The following is a 20,179-nucleotide window of genomic DNA, read 5'->3' as shown; positions in this document are numbered from 1 at the left end:
AGAATTTGGGATCCAAGAGCGCTAGATTACAATTCCAGAAAGTCTGGTTTAATTCCTGATGGGCCTGTAAGTATCACCTCTGTGACCCTACTGAATTTATGTGCCAGTTTCCACAGGTGAAGTGGGACAGAAATTCCTACCTCCCACTCTTTTGTGATATTTTTAAGACAACAGAGCCTTGAACTCTCGTGTGTCCTGTATGTGTTTCACTAATGCAAAGTAAGGGATATTTATTTAATATTTTGAGAGCTATGTGACTGGTAGGGTGCAAAGCCACAGACTTGGAAAGTTCACAGATATATCAAAATCCTTTATACCTATTTATATTCTGAAGTGAATTATTTCTTTGCCTGCTGAGGATTTTTTTTTAAGTTTCTTTTTGCTGCAGAAAATAAATACTAATGCTGACTTTCCATCCATGTCCATGGTGGACATAAAGGTAGACCTTGCTGCATCCAACCACCTTTGGAAAAGTGAGATTTGGGCTGAACCTGAAAGGAAAAGCATCACTGCAACAGGATTCCCAGGAGACGGGAAGACAAACCTGTCCAAATCTGTGCCCTGCCTTATCTGAAGTTATTTTAAGTAAAAATTAACGTTAAAGAATTTAGCAGATGGCTTGAGATGTGGAACTGCTTCTGCATGAAAACTCTTCAGTTTGGAAAAGAAATGGCTGAGGGAGAGTATACAAGAGATAAATAAATTGAAGTGTGGCCTGGAGAAGATGAACAGGGGAAAGACCACCATTTCTTACAACACATGAGCTGCAGAACGGTCAGACCCTGCTCCCCTTGCAGAACATAAAACCTGTACCTCTTCTGCAGCGTCCTACAAATGATTTAAGAGTACTCTATGCATGAAAGCTAAGAAAGTTACTGTACAGAGGAATGGAACAGGGATGTGTTTTCATTTTTCAGTGGTGCCAACTGCTCAGAGCACCCAGGGCTCCAAACAGGCTTGAAGGGGCTCTTAAAACTCCTGGAGCCTCAGCAGCACATCTGGGAGCAGGTCCAGATCGCTCAGCACCTGGGTTTGTGCTGCCCAGCAGCCCACAGCCCCTCGTTTAGAGGTGTTTTTATTTTGCATACAGCTGTCAGCACCTCCCCTCCGTGGCCGAGCTGATCAGTCGGGGCCTGTCAGGCGTTCCCGGGCAGGGCAGCCCGTGGGAACGAGGGAGGTGACACGTGCCACCAGTGCCACCAGTGCTCTGTGCCCGTCTGCCTAAGTGAGAACAGCACATCTTGCTGTCAGGCCGAGGGGAACGTTGTTTTCACAGGCATTCCTCCAACTTGTGTATAATTGCCTGGAAGTGGGAACTGGAAGAGGCCTGTGTTTGGAGAACTCTGAGCGGCGGAAGATGCTGCGTCTGCACCGAGTTCAAGGCAGGGAAACTCAGTGTAAACGTGATTATTTCTTGGTTATAATTTTAAAATTTTGTATAGTTTACTATAAACATTATTTAACTGTTGTGCATAATATTTCTGAGATATCTCATTAAACTCTGTTGCTTCTGCTTCAGCAACTTCCCTGGTAAAAGATGAGAAGGGCTAAAGTGAAAAATACCCTTGAAATGTTAGCAGTTTCTAAAAACAAACAAGTTTAGCAGTCTGGACTAATTAGGAACATTGCTGGCTCCAACTGAAGAAGCAGAATAGTATTAAATCTGGTAGCTTAACTGTACCTGTTCAATATTCATTAGCACAAATATCTTGGAGAAAAGTCTGCTGCACTAATTAAGATTCCCAATCCCAAGCACAGTTGATAATATGTTTATTCAAATCCTTATAATTCTTATATGCTGTTCCGGTGTTGTTTCTTTTTATTGCTGTCTCTAGGCCAAAACCTACTTCAGTGGTTTGAAGGTGGAGAAGGTTCCCTCTCAAGCGAGAAAGGCACTGAACAGATCAACATCTTATTTCATTTTAGTGGAGCTCAATGATTAAATCACAACAGTGAAATAAATCATAGAATTACAGATCATGGTTTGGGATGGAAAGGACATTAAACACCATCTCATTCCATCCCCTGCCATGGGCAGGGACACCTTCCACTAGACCAGGTTGCTCCAGGCCCCGTCCAACCTGCCCTTGGACACTTCCAGGGATGGGGCAGCCACAGGTCCTCTGGGCAACCTGTGCCAGGGCCTCCCCACCCTCACAGGGAAGAATTTCTTCCCAATATCCCATCCAACACTGCCCTCTGTCAGTTTAAAGCCACTCCCCCCTGTCCTGTCACTACATGCCCTTGTAAGAAGTCCCTCTCTGTGGCCACATCTGATTTCAGGGTTATCAGTTCTCTGTCCTTCATGACTCTATAGAGCTTCCCAAAAACACACCGTGCCTATTTTCAGAGCTCTCAGTGGCTCAAGACCTAAAAGAAAATCCTCTTTTTTGCTCTCATGCAGGAAAACAACACAATGAAAGCAGGACAATTCTGATGCCATCCAGACACTTTCAAGTACCCCCCACCCAGTGACCCAGGGATAACACCCACAACACCCCCCTAACACGTGTGAGTGTGCCTGTGTGAGTCAGACAGAGCAGCCTTGCCTACTGCAGTGGGTTTATAAATATTCACCAGTGGACATCTCTACATCCACGCCCACCCCAAAAGCGAGACTTTCTGTTTAAAAGCACTACTTACATCAATATGTGAATATTGCTGCTCCTCAGGGATGACTTAAAATTAGTCTGGAGCATTAGCACTACGTTAGTCAGAACCTCCCTGCTGTCGAAACCGTTCATCTTATACAACCCCCCGGCGCTGGTGGAAGCAGACACAGTCTGCTGAAGCAGAGCAGCACCCTGCCAAAGCAAACCCAACAAATCCCTGAGGAGCAGGGCTCTCGGGAGATCACATACCTGTAATTGTGGAACCAGTTGATCACGGTGCTGGTTTTCAAGTTGAGCTGCGTAGCGAGTTCCTCAATGGTTTTTGGTGATGGGTATGGCTTTTGCTGGTAGGCTCGTTTCAGAGCTTCTTTCTCCTCTGGTGCCAGCACCACCCGGGGCTTCTTGAGCTGGTGCTGGGGCTGTGGGCTGGCCCCCTGGCTGTAGTCGATGCCAGCGGATGAGGACTCGCAGGACTGACTGTCGCTGACAGAGCTGTGTCGCCGTTTCATGTAGGCTGAAAGAGAAGCACATTGGATCAGCCCCGGCTGAATACAAATGCAAAATCAATGAGTGCACGAGCTGCGGGATAAACACGGAGGTGACAGGTTGTAGATGCACGGATGGGCTACTCGGGGCATCACCAGAGACCAGGGGAAAGCAAATGCAGGGAGGATGCAAGAGGCAGAAAGAGCAGAAAAGAGGGTAGATCAACTGGAAACCTGCCAGGGTCTTCTGCTTTTTCAACGAACGTGGGACACGAATGACAGGGTTCAGTTCACAGGACTCATTTCAAATTCACTCTTTCAAGAGCAGAACTCCCATGTGAGCACCTGATCAGGACAATCGCACTTCATTTTGGCTGAAACGAGTTTGGTGGTAAAAACATTTCAGATGTGCATGAAGGTCTCTCTAACACTAAGGTCTCTGAAGGAAAAATATGACTATGGAAGTGGAAGGCAGCCTTTCCTGCCTTCCCACACCATCTCCAACACACGATGGCGCTTGGAGCTCAGAGATCCCAGTGATGGGCTGTGCTGCCTTTTCCTACAGCTCTTCACTACGGCAGTGACAGGTTATGAAAGATAACCAGCCCCCAGCACCCTCCTCCTCCCCTACACAAAGCTCCCTCCAAAACACATGTACTTTCAAGAAAGCTCTCACTGCACTGATGGAGCTCGGCGAGGCTGTGATCCTGCCACTGACCCTCCTCCCCGACGGGGAGTGAATTATCCTGGCAAATCCCGCAAGGAAAGAGTCCCAGCAAACGCTGTCACTGACTTGATTGATTTACACCAGGCACAGAGAGGTGGGATTTACTGCACCTGGCAGTATCATGCACAAGCATTGCTAATGAGGGGGCTGAAAACAGCAAATATAGATGAATCTTGTCAATAAAATATTTAATGGCCTGTTAAATACCTTCTAGATATTTAAGAGTTTAGGTATTCGAGAGCTGCAATTTGATAACCTTGGCTATTAAATTCCAGATTACACCAGCCTGACATCAATCTAGCAGGCACTAAATCTCCAAGAGCCAGGAGCTCTGGTTGGAGCCAGGGACTAATGTGGGGCACGTCACACCGGTCAGCAACCAAATTCTTCAAAAAAATCAATTCCTCTCTCCCCACAGCTCTGCCTTCAAGCTGAGGGTGCACAAAGAATAAAAATACAATGCAATCAAATAAACTGCAGTGTTCAAAGCCCTGCTCACACTGGCCAACTTCTGCTGGCAGAGCTCCCTCCAGGACTGGCCGGGTTTTCTGGCTCCAGTGGGTTCCAGCATCGTGTCCTCTACACGCTGGCACCTCCAGTGGGACCTTTTACGCTGTGTCTTACTATCACTGAAGTGAATTCTGAGCAACTCTGTAACCTTTGGGGGTATCTGCATGGCCTGCATTTTGTTTTTCCTGAATATGACAGATTACCTGTGGATTGCCTGCTGTGTAAGATCACTGGCATGGAACAGAATGTGAGATGCTCGTGATCCATCACTCTGACGTGATACAGTCCTGCACACGTTTGAAAAAACCATAAAAAACCGAAGTGTTTTTGTTTTAAAATAAATTTCCTTAAAAACCCACCTACTGAAGTTGTTCCAACCAGATGCAGAACAGCAAAGATTCTGCATTATTTCAAGGTGACCCATCGGCCTTATTTTTGCAGCCTTCAAGGAGCTGTAACAACCTTCTACCATGGAATTAATCATTCCAGCAAGAGAATCTCACATTTCTATAAGGTTTTTAATCTCAAGACTCCTTCCTAGATGTTATTTCCAACTTGCACTGACATGCAAACTACAGACAAGGCTCCCTTGTCTCCTTGGATAGCAGAACCAAGAGGCTGGAGGACAACATCCATCACCTCAGCAATGGGCAGCAACTTCAAGAAGGCCATGAGACAAAACAGAACCTGGCATGGAAGATGTAAAAAGGTGCTCAGGGTATCTCTAACTGGAGTTTCTGGAATTTGGTCAGGCAACTGAGTCAGCATGAGACACCCATGGATCAGGATGTGCTGAATCTCTGCTTTCACTGCTCTCCAAAGGATGGAACTTCTGGCAGGGCAGAGCTTCCACCTTTAAACAGCAAAGGAGAGCCTGGAGCTGTGATAGCTTGGGAAAAATGTCATCCCTACCTCTGCTCCTGGAACCTCACACTGGGATCACCAAAGGTGCAGTGGCTGATTTAAGCTGCTCTCGTGGGAATGAAACAAATTCTATAAATGCTCACATTTCATTAACATAAAAATAAAGAGGAGGGTGTCCCCACCTCTCTGTCAGCAGCAATTGTCTTCTGGGGGATAATCAATTATCAGAACAAATTTCCATTGGGCCAAAGGCAGAACTAGCACCCAGGCTTTATTTAGGGTTTAATGCTGGTCTCTGGAAACTCAGATGACATTTATAAGAGCTTTTCCATTTTAATTTTTATTTCAAACATATGTGCTGTGTGTAGACAGCATAAGGAGATCATTCAGCACATTTGCAGTGACAGCAAGGCTCAAACTGGAATCCAAGTTGCAAACACACTTTATTTTTGGAGAAGCCTGATTTTTGTCTGTGACCAGTCTCCACTTCTCAGGAGACATATGAAAAAAAAAAAGAAACCCAGATGTAATTTGGGCAAAGGTCTGGATCTGGGTCTGAGACTGACCTGTCAAAGCCAGTCAAACCCCCTGAGTTACACCTTTTTTCCCCCTCAGCATCCCCATGTCCCTCTGGGAAGAATCCCCATGTGCCCAGCTACAGGTGCCACAGACACCACTGCAGAGGTGGCAGCTGCCCACTGAGGTAAAATAGAGCCCTTTTAACATAATTTTTATCTTACGTGGTATTGAACAAGATTATTACAAGGCAAAATAATGGGGAAATGAGGGGAATTAAATATTCTCCTGCCAGCAGGATTCAGGACTGTTCTGTGAGGAGTGTGATGCTGCCAGCAGCACACACACCCCGGCAGGTTATGAGAGGAATGAACTCCTGCAAGGCAGGAAAGGTGTGCAGAGTCTCTCAGCCTGGTGAGCCTGAACCCCTGGCTTCCTCCAAAGAGGGTGGTTAACGTACATTGCAAATTTTCAGAACCATTTTAAAATGGACATTTATAGCACAAACTTCAGCCTGGTGGAACAGAAAAAAAAAAAAAAAGATATATGCAGCTCACCTTTATCATAATTATTAATTTACTCCCTTAATAAAATGTGGCAGAGAAATAATTGATAATAATGTTTCACTGGAAGCAGATCCAGGCGCATTGTTCTTTAACTGACATTAGCTGAAGGGAAAGTTAAATTCTTAATGTGGCTCTAGAGCAATTTAAAAGGTTAAATCACAGGATCCTTACCTGCATGAAAGGATTTTGCAGGAAATACAGGGTTGAATTCACTTCAGACTGCTCTGAGGACAGCACTTGAACAGCTCAGGAGCTCAGTGCAGAGTCTCAATGATTTATGGCCTTATCTCTATTCAGGTACCATCTACAGAGCATATGTATCGCTCACTGTTTGATAAGAATCCAGTTTAGAAAATAGTTTTGAAAGGATATTGTCAACACTACTTTTAAATTATTTTGATTTTATTTTCCTGCATTATGGGCAATATTCTCTTCGAGGTTATAAAAATCCAGCTAGCTGACAATTTTATTTCTGCCACGTTTCTAATACAGCAAAACCCCTCATGGTTCCCTTTGGTTTACAGTCAGAGGTGAGAAACCCAAGTGGATTTTACTCCCCATGGAAGATCACTCACAATCTGTGATAAGATACTGCACTGCTTTATATTACACTGTGACGAGGATTTGAATTTCTTCTTAAAAGCCTGCAAGACTGTAATTTTCCCAGAAGCTCCCTCACTGCAATTTTAAATATAATCACCAAGTTCTTGATCAAATGTGTAAATGCTTTCAGAACATCAGTCAACAGCAGTGCTTTCAGTGTACACGATTAATGATGTCTGTGCTAATATCATTAAGGGATAGCACGAGAGATGTATATATCATTAATTAGTTAACTGCTGATAATGGCAGCCTCTGAGTCTCTCTTGGAAAATCACACGAACGTACTAAAAACAGGGCTCTGAATAACCACTGGTCTTTAGTAAGGAATTTCAAATAGAGAGAAGTAGGATAAATGTGCAGGATATGCTCCCTACTAAGATACCCAACAACAACTCAGATTCCTTCACAGGTCCACCCTCATGACCTTGTTTTATGTGAGCATGTACTAACACAATCACCTTCCCCCCTCCCTATAAAGGCTACAAATATAATTATTCTCAAATACCCTTTTATAAAGGCTGCATTTTTCTTTTCTCCTAGAGACCATCAGTGCAGGACTGGCAAGAAGCTCTCTCAGGAATCAATGCACAGTTCTTCCAGCCCAACATCTGTGACCAGCTGCAGCACTATTAACTAATAACCCAAAGCCAGCCCCAAACTTGCATTTCTCATTTGGTAAGGCAAGTTATCAGTGCTACCCCAGGGCCTCAGTAATAATCTACAGGAGAATATAGCAATGATTTCCCAGCAGCTGGTGAATATTCAGGGTTTGGGGTTGTTTTTTTTTTGTTCGGCTTTGTTGTTGTGTTTTTTGTTTTTTTTTTTAAATTTCTTTTCTTTTGAGATGTATCTGCTTGAGCAAGCATCAAATAAAGCTCTGGAAAAGCTGCCACGAAGTCCTTTTGCATAACCTTCGTAATACTGGATCAATGCTGCCTCTCTACTATTTATGGAGAGTTCTAAAAGACACGCTGATCTTCGAGAGAACGGAAAACATGAGTCAGCACCGTGCCCCGAGTTACCTTTTTTCTCCATTCGTTTCATATCCATCAGCTTCTCCACGTTGTTGGGATCGTTCAGCCACAGCTGCATGCGGACAAAGGGTTCCCGTCCCTTCAGACTCAGCTTGTGCCAGGGCTTCGGGCGAGCCAGAAGGTCTGAGACAGAGCCTTGTGTCAGGCCCAGGATTGTCTCCCCGAACAAACGCTGACCTAATACGAAATCGAGAAGCGCGTGAGTTCACTCAGCCGAGGGGCTCGCGGAAAAGAACACGTCCTACGAGACCGCTCGGCAATTATTCTTACTTCAGAACGGCTTGAAAACCCCAAAAGAAACATTTAGGAGGATAAAAGCTCTGCCCCCCACTAAAAGGGTAAATATTGAGCTTTAATTTAATCCTTGGGATCTGCCTGAGACACACGTTTGGGGACCGGGACCTCACAGCGAAACAGTGTGCAAAAAATAAAATTAAGGAGCTGAAAAGTGAACTGAACTTCCAGCTAAGCAGGCAACTAGTGAGAGCAGTGAGGCTCCTTAGCTCTTATGCAGGAGGGCAGTGCCACAGCTTCATTCCAACAGGGCAATCCAAACATTTCCAGCGATTAATGAACCAAGAGCAGTGCAACCCCCCCACCTTCAGCAGTGTCCTCACAGACACGTGTATGTATTTTCTGTGCTGTACTATCTGTGGGGTTCTAACTGTTGTCTCACCAACCAGAGATAATCACAATTTACAGTATTACAGGTTTTTTTCCAGCCTCTACAGTACTTCTGGTTCAGGATACTTAGTTTTAGTTCTCTTTCAAAATGCTGTCGTTTTATCAGGGTGACATCTGCAAATGCCTTTCAGTGCACAGCATCTGTGAGTGCACTGGTGACACTGACTTTATATGGTTAAGGTCTATCTTATCAAGGACTGGGGAAAATCCCTGTGCAGCTCGAACCCAACCAGAGAGCTGGTTTTCTAAACCCCTTCACTTCAGTGTTCTCCCCGAGCTGAACTGCCTTGATCCCAACAGCTTGTGCTACAAGAGAGAGCCCGGGGTCATCTGAGTCACCAAAGGTGATTTAAGACAGAAGCCCTGCCATTATGGAATCTCAAGGTAACCCAAAGATCTTTCCATACCCCCCAAGTTTGGGCCTTGGGGTCTCGTGTCTGATCTGTAGCTTTTGAGTGCCCTCACTAACACACAACAGAACACTTTCCCTTCACTTCCCAGCACTCTGAGCCAGTGCCAACCAACAGATTCCTAAGGGACAACAGGGATGAGTGGGGGCTAACGACCCTACAGCTCTGCAGGACATGCCCACACCATCAGCTCTTGCCTTCACAACCTCACCCGATCCTGACACAAACAGGTCATGGAAAATACCTGCTCTATAGACCTATTCCCTGTGTTTAACTCCAGAATATCCTCCTCCTTCTTGTTAAAAACATCCCAAGACTGTTTTTGGTGATTTTTGTTTGTCTGTATGGGGAGCAGAGGGAATGTGGGACTAGTTAGAAGATGCACAATGCCCACTTAGAAGAGTGGGGCAGGTGGGTCTGCAAAGCTTTTGGAGGAAGCAGCTGAGAGGCAGAGAGGGGAAAGGAAGACAGGGCTTAACATGACACTCTGCTAATAAGCTCTAAAACTAACACTGAAAATGGTTCTTACAGACTGAACAGAAACCTACATGCAGAATTCACTTAAGTTCCTAAGTAATAAGTGATTTTTCATTACCCTCAGTATCAGGAAAATCAGACAAAAGAGGTAATTCAAGGCCAATTTTATCTCGTGTATTGCTGGGGTAACCTGCTCCCTGTTTGTGTTTAAAAACATCAGTTAAGGCCTCATCCATTTCCCTGTAAACCTGCCAGCTACCAGCAAGATAAGACAGCTACTTTAAAAATCTGTTATTGTGTGGCCACACGAACAGGAATATGGGCACAAATTTGCAAAAGGGTTGGGAATGAGCAGCCCAGATCAGGTACTAACAGTGCTGCTGAAGGAAATGAACCTCAAACTACACCCTAAAAATTAAAAATGCAAAGGTGGAAGGAGGTAACATCATGTTCTCTAGGTGTTAAGAACAAAGCTAAAGATGTTTATGTCATTTATCTTATTCCAGGATATGGCAGGAGGGGATAAAACACCTGAAAGCCTCCCAGGCTAATGGGGAAGGTGTTAGAAATCATCCTCAGCAGGCAGCAGGTGTATCACGCTCCATCTTCATCAGAGCACTATTAATAGTGGGAATATTTTTAAGCACAGGTTTCCTAAAACTTCTCCTCATCCTTCATGCCTGTTCCACTGATGGACAAAACTTTCTGTGTTGGTTTCGTGGATAGTCCTGGCCCTTTTTACAAAATACCCACCACTGTAATCCTACAACAGCTCAGGGCATCTGCTTCCCTCTCTAAGTTACATGTTGCCCAAAAGGGAATCACTGAAGACACTCTGACATTTGGGGCAACATCTCAGTGTTAACAGTGCCAGCACTGTTTGCTGAAATCACAGAATCATCATCCAGTGATAAGGGACCTTAAAGACCATCTTGCTCCCCCCCTGCCATGGGCAGGGAACCCTCCACTAGCCCAGGTTGCTCCAAGCACCATCCAAGCTGGTCTTGGACACTTCCAGGGATGGGGCAGCCACAGCTTCTCTGGGCAACCTGTGCCAGGGCCTCCCCACCCTCACAGGGAAGAATTTCTTCCTATTATCCCATCTAAACCTCTCTTTCCATTTAAAGCCATTCCCCCGACTGGTAAGAGCTGAACGAGGCCCCGTGGCCTGAGACAGAGAAACCTGTGCACCAGTCAATCTGGTGCACTAGCACACTGAGGGCACAAAAGGAGACATTGAAACTGGTTCCACACCTAATGCAGAGTTTGGGGCACATTTCCTGGCTCTTCTGCTGCTTTTTAGGCTTGTCAGCCACACTGTAGGAAAACAAAAATCATGGGAAATAAAAAAGACTAAGTAAAAATGGCATCAAAGCAAATGTAAACAAAAATACTTTTTCAAACCTCTCTGGAACACCAGAGCAGGTACAGCACTCAACAGCATTTTGCTCAAAAACCAGGGGCTTAGACCTGCAAACCCTGACCATGACTTAAAGCTTTATCTCTATGTTATCTCCACTGAACAAGGAACCACCATGTGCCCATGCCAGTGTGCATGGACAAGGAATTCTGCTGGGCTCAGTGGAACACAATCTCATGCAGGGTATGTCCATGATCAAGGCCATTTTCTGGTTTTTTTTTGGTGTGTGGTTTTTTTTTTTCCAAATTATGTTAAATGAGAACTTGAAATCTCCCCCCTCCTGGTACTTTTCCCCTTAGAAAAATAATCTGAGATAATAACATTTATTCTGTGTCTAGATGAAAAAAAGGCTTCCTTACATACTAAAACAGAGGAGTTTTTGCTTTTACAGTCATAATGTTCAGATGACATGGACAAAATTCTTCTCACCTAAGTATCACTGTCAGTCTAAATGTAAACTTATCTTTTTGGTCCCATTTGTGGTGAAGAGAATTCTGGTACTTCTGGAGAGTCCCAGATGTTATTCTGAACACCTAACAGCGGGTGAGATGAATCCCTTGCTAAGCCCCAGAAGCAGGAGCAGGTAACACTGGGACAGCCTTGCTGCCCTCCTGCCACAGACTCAAAGGACCCCTAAAGGTTTCCCAAAGCCTTGTGAGGGAAGCAAGTGTTAAAGACATATGAAGAACCAGTAATTTAGAGGCACAGTGGCAGCATTAATTAACGTGGACTTCCTGTACTCAGATCAGGTTATTCCCTTTGACTATTCCACACACAGAGTCATGTCAACATGACAATGAATTCAACACCCCAAAACTCATCTGTAGGCAAAAGCAGACTCAGCTTTGCACATCTCTAAGCAAAGTAACTGAATGGCCCAGTGCAGTGATCTACTGGCTCATCTAAACATCAGCTGAGTTTGGATTTACCCTCCCAGCTCTACGGGTAACACTGTGCTTTTGCCTGTGATGCATCTCCCTCTCCAACCATGCTGGGCTTCTCTACCTCACCTGTGCCCAAAATGCTGGGCCTTGAATCTGTAAGCATGGGGAAAACAGCCTTTTTTCCAAAGAGAGTTCTCACTGGTTTTGGGGTTCTGGTTGTCCTGACAGCCTGCTGGAATGTATTCTGGGAGGTGGGAGCAGTACCTGGCTGGTGAGCCAGGAGCAGAGCTTAGGAAGAGCCAGGGTGTGATGACATTTTAAGTAGAGTGTGACAATCTGAAAGGATTTTTCTACCAGCTTAAAAAAACCCCAAATATCTTCTTCACAAATTAAAGCTTAGGCCGGAGTATTCTCGTAAACATCTACTGAACTACAGCTCAAAACCAAAAGCACTTACACGTTATTTCGGTCAAGAAACGAGAATAAAGCGATTTACCGAGATTGTTGTCCGTTAGCACTTCCTTGACCCTCTTTGTGATGCCATAGGTGTCCAGCTCGGGGGACATGGCCACCAGTTCCTGGATGCTCAGTGCCGAGTGGCCCGACAGCGGCAAAGGGGTCGTGGATTGGGATTCGGAAGCAGGCGGCTCGCTGGACTCTTGGGATTTGCCATCCTTACTTGTCTCTATAGCGGGGCAGGGCTGCTGTACCAGTTCAGTCAGGCTTTTCACTGACTCACTGGAACTCATGGGAGATTCAGGAGCAGGACTGCAACTGGCAGAAGTCTTTGGAGTACTTTCTGTAATTGAAAAAAAAGAGAAAAAAGGCCCCGCTTTAGCATAATTGTAATGTTTTGATTGCAGGGTATTTAACTTTCCTTCTCATTTATATTCTACCTACTTAAAGAAATGCCTAAGTATGCAAAATTCTACTTGCTATGACTTGGGTACTAAAAAACCTCTTCTTAAAAACAGAATTATTTTCTAATTTTATCTTGAGTCATCTCTGATTTCTTATAAAGACAAGATGTACAAATACAAATAAAAATCAGGAAAAACTGGAGTGCAATAGTCTGTAAGTTTGCAAGCAATTTCCTTGGTCAGGAAATCTCACAGTTTTGCTTGCCACACCACTTTTATATAAAGATGCTTTTAAAGCTGCCATTATGGACTGGTTTAAGCTTCCTTTTGTGACTTGCAGGAAACTCACTGAGCCACTGTTCTGCGGTGCCAATGAGGGATTTTCTACAACTGATACAACTCTATATCTTGAGAGTGTTATTGATTTCATTTTGTGTCTTATCACACGCATCACATTTTTGCAATTCTCTTTGTCCAGAAATAACAAGATTAAAACACAGTTTGTAATTATGCTGTATTAATTAACACGTTTGAGAATCCAACATAAAGATAGTGAGTGGATCAGGAGACACCCAAATCTGTTATTGTGACACTTGGTTTAAAAGAAAGCTTTCCCAATCTGTTAATTTGCCAACAACAATAGGTTCGGTACAGAATGTTTTCCCCCAATAAATTTATCTCTAACAGAATGTACTGACTGAGCTTATCCAGAGAATCCAGACACCTAAGGGTACAGTCTGAACATTTTTAAAAGCAACAACACGTAGACAACGAGGTTTACAAGAACAATTCCCCTCAAAAGATAAAGAGCTCATGATTTCTCCATCCAGTTCTTTCCCATTTTTGTGGAGCTGCTTCCTCCTCCTTGCTGTCTCCCATCTCCTGACCTGACACGGTTAATCTCACGGATCTCAGCTTCATCCATCAGTGGGTTTGTCTCCAGCTCTCTGCAGGAAGTTTACAGAGCTCTCAGTTGCACAAGGATGAGGCCAGGCTCCTCCAAAACTGTGTTTACTGGGCCCTGCAGTGCTGCTGTGAGAGGGTTCTCTCCCCTCATCCAGTCCCATCACTGCCATGGCAATGGCTGAGAGCAAAATTCACTATTTTTTTTCGGTTTGTTTGTTTGTTATCCAGAATGTTTATCAATATTTATCAATGTCAAATAATTACAGAACACACAGTATGGAAAAACATCCCAAACACCAAGGGGAAATACTACAGAAGTAAAAATCAGACTCAAATGAGGCAAGGTGCACAGAATAACTCTTGTTCAGGGTACTGGAAGCTTCCACATGCTGCATTCAAGAGGCTCCCTGACACTCACACAAAGTTGCTCTCTCAAACCAAAAAATCTGACTTTTTCCTTAGTGCTTTATGAGAGATGCAAAAGAGGCAGACATAAAGGAAAGCGAGGTGCATATAAATCTTTAAGGTAATCAGCATCCTGCAAATCCTATTTCTTTTCTCTGCTCACCCTGGGTCATCACACAACCGAATAAACCCCCGCAAACGTTATTTTTGTATCGGGAGCAGCAAAGGAATTGTACAGTAAATTTGCCCTGATTCACCCATGCGAGGGACCAATTTGGCAGATCATCCATCTTGTTCACTGTACACTGTCAGGGATGGCATGAATTCCCTACATGATAAACAGATTTCTTCTCAGGTCTGTGTCCTTTAACCCACAGCAAGGTCAAAATTATGGCTGCCAAGCTAATAAAGCGCACGGCACTCGTTCAACTTCCCTCTAATTTTGTCCCTTGTGCCAGCTTATACAAATCTTCCTGAATAACTAGAGCAGCTGCAAATTTCCTATACAATTCCTCATCCGTGCACTGCGCACGGAGAGCAGGGGAAAAAAAAAAAAAAGCCAAAATAAAAAAAAAAAAACCAACCCCAAACAAAACCAACAAAACCAACCACACAGGACTAAACAAAAGCATTTCCTAAGGCTTCCCTCTCCCTCTCCTTTCCCTGCCCACCCTAATTACGAACACAACAAAGGTAATCTGTGTTATCATCTATCACTGAGATGCTCTCTGTTGCTCACATATTAAGCTTATTTATTTTTTATATCACATATCAAGAGCCTACTTGAATTTCATCTTTAAGACCAATCTGCTGCTTATTTGCTCAAAAAGGTGGGATTAGCTGAATTTAATTTTGGAAGGCAGTACAGATGACAAACTGCTTTTTTTCCCCACCAAAAGGCAAGTGTACAATGATTTCTGGCAAAGCATTATGCACTTATACCACAAATAACTCAAAATATGTTCCCCGTTCATTTTTAGCATTTTCCCCTTCTGGAAAAACATTTTCAAGATCACGTAAATATTTGAAGAAAAGATATATTATTTGGGAAAGTAAATTCAGTAATCAAATAATGCAAACATTTCCCGTTAATCTACTTAAAAAATTAAATAGACATTTAGAGTACAAGTGACTGCTGACAGAACAAAGGGGAAAATTGACTGTATTCACTATTCCAGATTTAACTGTCAATCCACTGCCATTTCACATGTTTTATGAAATAATTTGTCTGTATTCATTTCCCTCAAGTTCCTCACAAGACAAAGACACAAATTCAGGACATCTGAAAAATATACATTAAGATTTCCAAAGTAGCAATTGAACATTTCCAATGAAAATAATACATTGAAAGCTTATTTCTTTAAAACCTGCTCTGCTTTTTTAACCCTGGACTGCTCTGAAGAATAGCACTAACTTCAGAGCAATCCAGTTTCTTATGAGTAACTGATATTCACTGGATGTTTTCACATTTGTGCTTAGTGAGGAAGAGATCATTTTGTCAATACAAAAGTAAAACTGCATTACAGGCTGTACAACCTGCAAACCCCATGGCCACCATTTATTGATGAAATTTCTTTAATAAATTCCAGGTGAACTTTGCTATACCAAAGGGGTGTTGCAGTTTGCTTTCCAACAGCCCGTATCCAATTTAAAATGTGAAGGGAAAGTCCACAAGCTTCAAAAATAAGGTACTGGAAGTAAAGAGCTGGAGAGATCAAGAGTATCCCCAGTGATGAGGTCATGGCAGAACCCAGGAATTTTTTAAGTCTCAGGCAGCCAAAGAAATCAGTTGTGCTCTGAGCTTTACAGAGGATGGGAGAAACAGGGTGTCCCCAAACTATGGGAAGATGGTGACCATGTGATGAAGACAGAGCTTAACATGACAGTTTTAAATGACCAGAAAAACACATGTAACTTTTGCACAACTACAGGTTGTTGTCGACAAACGCCATTAAAGATTAAAATACACCATAAATGTATTTAAATTATCCAAATCTTCTAAAAATGCAAGTATAACAGAGTTATGAAAGGGCAAAGTTTCTACCAGGCCCTTTTTACATTATTAATTCAAAATATAGTCTGGGGAATAGAGAAGTTAGGCACTTCCAACTGCTTTTAAAAAGCACATTCAAATATGCAGCATAGAAAATAATAATCAAATGCAAATCAAGTACTAGAAGAGATGTTTTCAGAAATGGGCCAGCAATCTGAAATATTTGGCAAGTGCAACCGACCTCCATTCATAGCTAAAACACGAAGAGAACCAAACACCAACACTGGCTATTTCACAGGCAAGTATGTCTTCAAAAAAGACAAATACACCTGATGCAGTTTGCCAATGCCAGAGAGTCATTCCTGGGAACACATCACTCCTGGTATAACACACGGGCCTTATTCTTAAGTCAGGAAATTCTTCCCTTTTGTTTTTTCCTCCTACAGCACTAGAGAGGGATACACAGTCTGAAGCGAAGATGTACAAATTGATGGAAACAAAGTCAACATTACACAAACACCTTCTGATTTTCTTTTTAAACACTGTTTCCCCAATATAATATTGCTGCTTGAATTACCCTCTTACTGCAACAACACCCCAAATCATCACCACAGCCTGCCCATTCCCCTCTCCGCCCCTTAGTATCTGTTAAGAAACTAAACTAATTTTGCAAACAATTTAGCAAATAGGACTGGGGTCTGTCTGAGTATTTTAAAACGCTGGTTGAGAACCATAACAAAGTGACCTTGCCTTGATTATACGAACACAAAAAAGTCTTTTGTGGCCTTGCATTCCCTTGCACAACGGATGAAACCAAACACTGCTTTGGTCCCATCCGTCCCCTACACCTTCCCCAAAGCTTCTGTCATGACAGTGTTTTGGAAAATGGGAGAAAGTCTAAAAACAGTTCTGGTCTCAATTCACCGGTTGTGGTGGTTTTCCCGAACTTCACATTAGATTTTCTTACTCTTCTCCAACTACAAGATTTCCCACCCTCACGCTGGGGCCAGCCCTGGGTCCTCAATTGCTTGACTGTCCCACTGGTGGCCTGCAGGTTACCTGAAAACACTTCTCCCAACACAGTATCAGCCTGACACATCCCTCTACAGGGTCTGATCATGTTCTGCCACCATAATGTGACAAAATTCCTACAGTGTGTAAGGAATCACAGGTTGTGCAGGGCTCCCCTCCTGCAGTGCTCCTGAGCATCACCCCACTCTGTGCAGGAACTCAGCAGAGACATTCAGTTTATCCTGCAAAACTGCAGGGCACTGGTCAGGAAGGACCATTTCTGCGATGTACAGGAACTCTTCTGATCACAGGAAGGCTTCCAACACACCCCTCGGTACTGGCACAGCTCAGATCCACAGCACAGCTCAGCTGGAGGCTCCTCTGAGGCTCAGGACATCTCCGAGGCAAAGACTTGCAGGTGACTCCTGCTCCAACCTCCCCAGAAAAATCACAGACATCTACAAGACCTGACACCAGTCCCGGGTGTATCCCCCTCAACACAGGTATCCGGATGAGGGAGTGGAGTTGAGACACGGATACGGTTTCACCAGTCCCAGAGGCATCACATCTGCCAGCACGGACGGATTCCTCCAGTGCAATTCCTTGTATGCGTCTTGAGAGCTGCAGGTTTGCTACTTTTGCTCAGACCCTGCCTCACCTCTGACAGCAAACTGACTTCACAACCACTTGTAAATCAAAAATTCAAAGATTTGAACAAGATAATCTGAATTTTTGAGCAGAAACCACAAGCCCAACGCTCCAGGCCTCTCCTCCCGGCACACCTGCCCATCCATAAAGACACCCTGCACTTCTGGAACTGCAGGGAGAATAACCTGTCCAACCTTTGCTGCTATCACAGGCTTAGCTAATAAACTGCAAAAGGACTCAAGGGGAATGAGGTACAGAACATGGCGAAGTTGGGGAAGACCATGCAAAACACAGAAGGTATTCAGGGGCCTCTAAAAGGATTACGAAAAATATTATATTCTAAAGACAGCAGGCAGACAACAGCTGCCTTAAGTTTCAGAGCGGAGTGGATTGAAAAAGCAGATCCACTATAATTTTCAGAGACAAATCTCAGTAGTTTATCTGATCCACTATTTAAATTTCAATACACAGTCCTCTATCTGCAGTAATAATAACCTAAATTCCATTTAGTGTTCATTTGAGCAGTCAGGATAAAGTCATTTCTTATTATCTCCCCACTGTGTAAAAAACAGCTTGAAGGTAGGAAGTCAGCAAGCATTTTCACCAAAAAGTAATTATTGTAAGTGACATTTTTACTGCTGGCATGCCATAAGGCGAACTGCGCATTTGGAAGGACAAGTTGCTAAAACAAAATGACAGGGTACTCTGTGACATTCCGACAAGAACCCAAACACGATTTCGCCGGCGCTTGCTTTGATGCACCACTTCTCCCGATGTCCAAAGCTCAGGCTCCGGGTTTATGCCAAACCAGGCAAATTCAAAGTTCCTTCTGGAGGAACGGGGGGAACGGCCACGTCCTGAGCCTGGTGGAGCAGGAGGCACTGGAGCATCCTGGGCTCTGCTCGCTCCCTTTCTGGCACGTTAATAGGGGAGATGAAAGCAGACAAACACGGACAGGAGATTTCTCTGCAACCTCTTAAAAGAGCATTTGCTACTTCAGGGCTGCGTTTACCTCCTCGTGCCGATAAGTTAATGGACAACAACAGACCTGGCAGGCTGCCTGAGATCAAAGTGTCTCACACTGGGACTGGATTAGTTTCTGTTTTCCCCGATGATGAGGCTGCCCATTCTATCCAATTTGCAGACAAAAACCCGGGGTATGCTGTCCTGAGAATCAGGGCCTGATCCCACACAGCTGATCAGCATCCTCAGGACAACTGTGGTGTTCAATGTCCTGGGCTCTGAAAACTTCAGAGAGATTTTTTTTTTCCCTCCTATCTAATTTTACCTTTAGCCATGGCTGCCTTTGCAGGGTAGAATCACAGAATAGTTTGGGTTGGGGTGGACCTTAAAGCTCATCTCATTCCAACCCCCTGCTGTGGGCAGGGACACCTTCCAGTAGACCAAGTTGCTCCAAGCCCCGTCCAACCTGGCCTTGGACACTTCCAGGGATGAAAAGATTTAGCATTCTAAACTTAATCTTCTAAAGCACCATAATAACAACTCTCCTCATTGCAGTGAGTGCAGCACAAGTCTGAACTACGTAATAAAGCTGAGCAGCATTTGTGGGAGAGCACTACAACTCATCCCTCTTCTGACTAACTAACGAAAATACCCGTGAAAGCACTTTCTCCCAGGTAGTGCTTTTGGTGGATTTACTCTAAGTGAGTGAACCTTGCCTAGTCACAATTTGCAAATTAATGTGGCTTATAAAAATATGATCCTCCCTACAGTTATAAACTCCCCCACTTCTATGTAGGGAGTACACAAACCTCCCTGCAGTTTGCATATATAATGATGGGAAATACGTAGGTACAGGCACTCAGAGTTGCAAGCCCTCGTTAGAGTTACAATTATAGATTCCCACTCTGACCATGGAGAATTTGTTTGTTTGTTTGTTTCATAAATGTTATAACTTTGGGGAAAATGTTATTTTGTGTCTTGGCTCAGAGGGAGATTTTATGTGGATGAAGGGAGGGATCAAAGGAGAGAACTCCTTTAGGAAAGGGTGCAGATGTATGTGTGTCTGCACTGAAAGGGGAGGAACCAGCTTTGGTTAACTCTGGAATTACTGGGCTAGTATAAAAATAAAGGTTCCCACTCTGCATATTAGTATAGGTTAAGTGTCAGGAGCACATAAAACTGAATAATCAGAGTAAGTATTAGAAATACCTGAAAAAACCTGCTGCTGAGTCTTGCTGAAGGATTACACAGCATTGTTGCAATTTTATATTGCACTTTCTACAACTGTATTAGCTTTGGGCCTGTATGAAAAAAATGTGTTTTCAGCTGCTCTGGAAAGCAGAAGGAGCTGGAGAAATCAGATGAAGTTCAGAAAAGAGCAAGTAAGATGGGAGCTGGCGATGGGCTCATGAGGAGAGATTTACAGTTTAAAAGTTCTTTGGGAAGTTGGGCAACCAATTCTCTTCAATGAACCCACAACCACAAACGCCTCAGAGTGTTAGAAATCCCACTATTGTGCCCAAAGCTACATTAAAACCTATGTTAAGGCTACACAAACTGAAACCTCTACTGAGTTGGGAGGACTGGGGAGTACTGATCGC

At 43.8% G+C, this 20,179-nt stretch overlaps 1 protein-coding gene across 6 annotated transcripts in view; it reads right to left on the bottom strand.

Annotated features, from left to right (window-relative positions):
• The window catches only part of CUX1 (cut like homeobox 1), a 271,806-nt gene that overhangs the window by 33,830 nt on the left and 217,797 nt on the right, over window positions 1–20,179 (bottom strand). For 5 of the 6 annotated variants that reach the window (XM_027734329.2, XM_027734330.2, XM_027734331.2 and 2 more), the window contains 3 exons: window positions 12,289–12,591; window positions 7,906–8,094; window positions 2,862–3,126 (listed from right to left, as the gene is read on the bottom strand). The exons of the other annotated variant lie outside the window; for it this stretch is intronic. In XM_027734329.2, coding sequence (XP_027590130.1) covers window positions 2,862–3,126; window positions 7,906–8,094; window positions 12,289–12,591 — 757 coding nt within the window. The remainder of the gene's footprint in view (window positions 1–2,861; window positions 3,127–7,905; window positions 8,095–12,288; window positions 12,592–20,179) is intronic. 6 annotated transcript variants of the gene reach the window in all.

This window comes from Pipra filicauda, unplaced genomic scaffold (genome assembly GCF_003945595.2).
Source record: "Pipra filicauda isolate LSUMZ 115617 unplaced genomic scaffold, ASM394559v2 scaffold71_size5581439_pilon, whole genome shotgun sequence".
NCBI lineage: Eukaryota > Metazoa > Chordata > Aves > Passeriformes > Pipridae > Pipra > Pipra filicauda.
The sequence above is the reverse complement of the archived record's forward strand: the minus strand, read 5'-3'. Positions and strand labels throughout refer to the sequence as shown.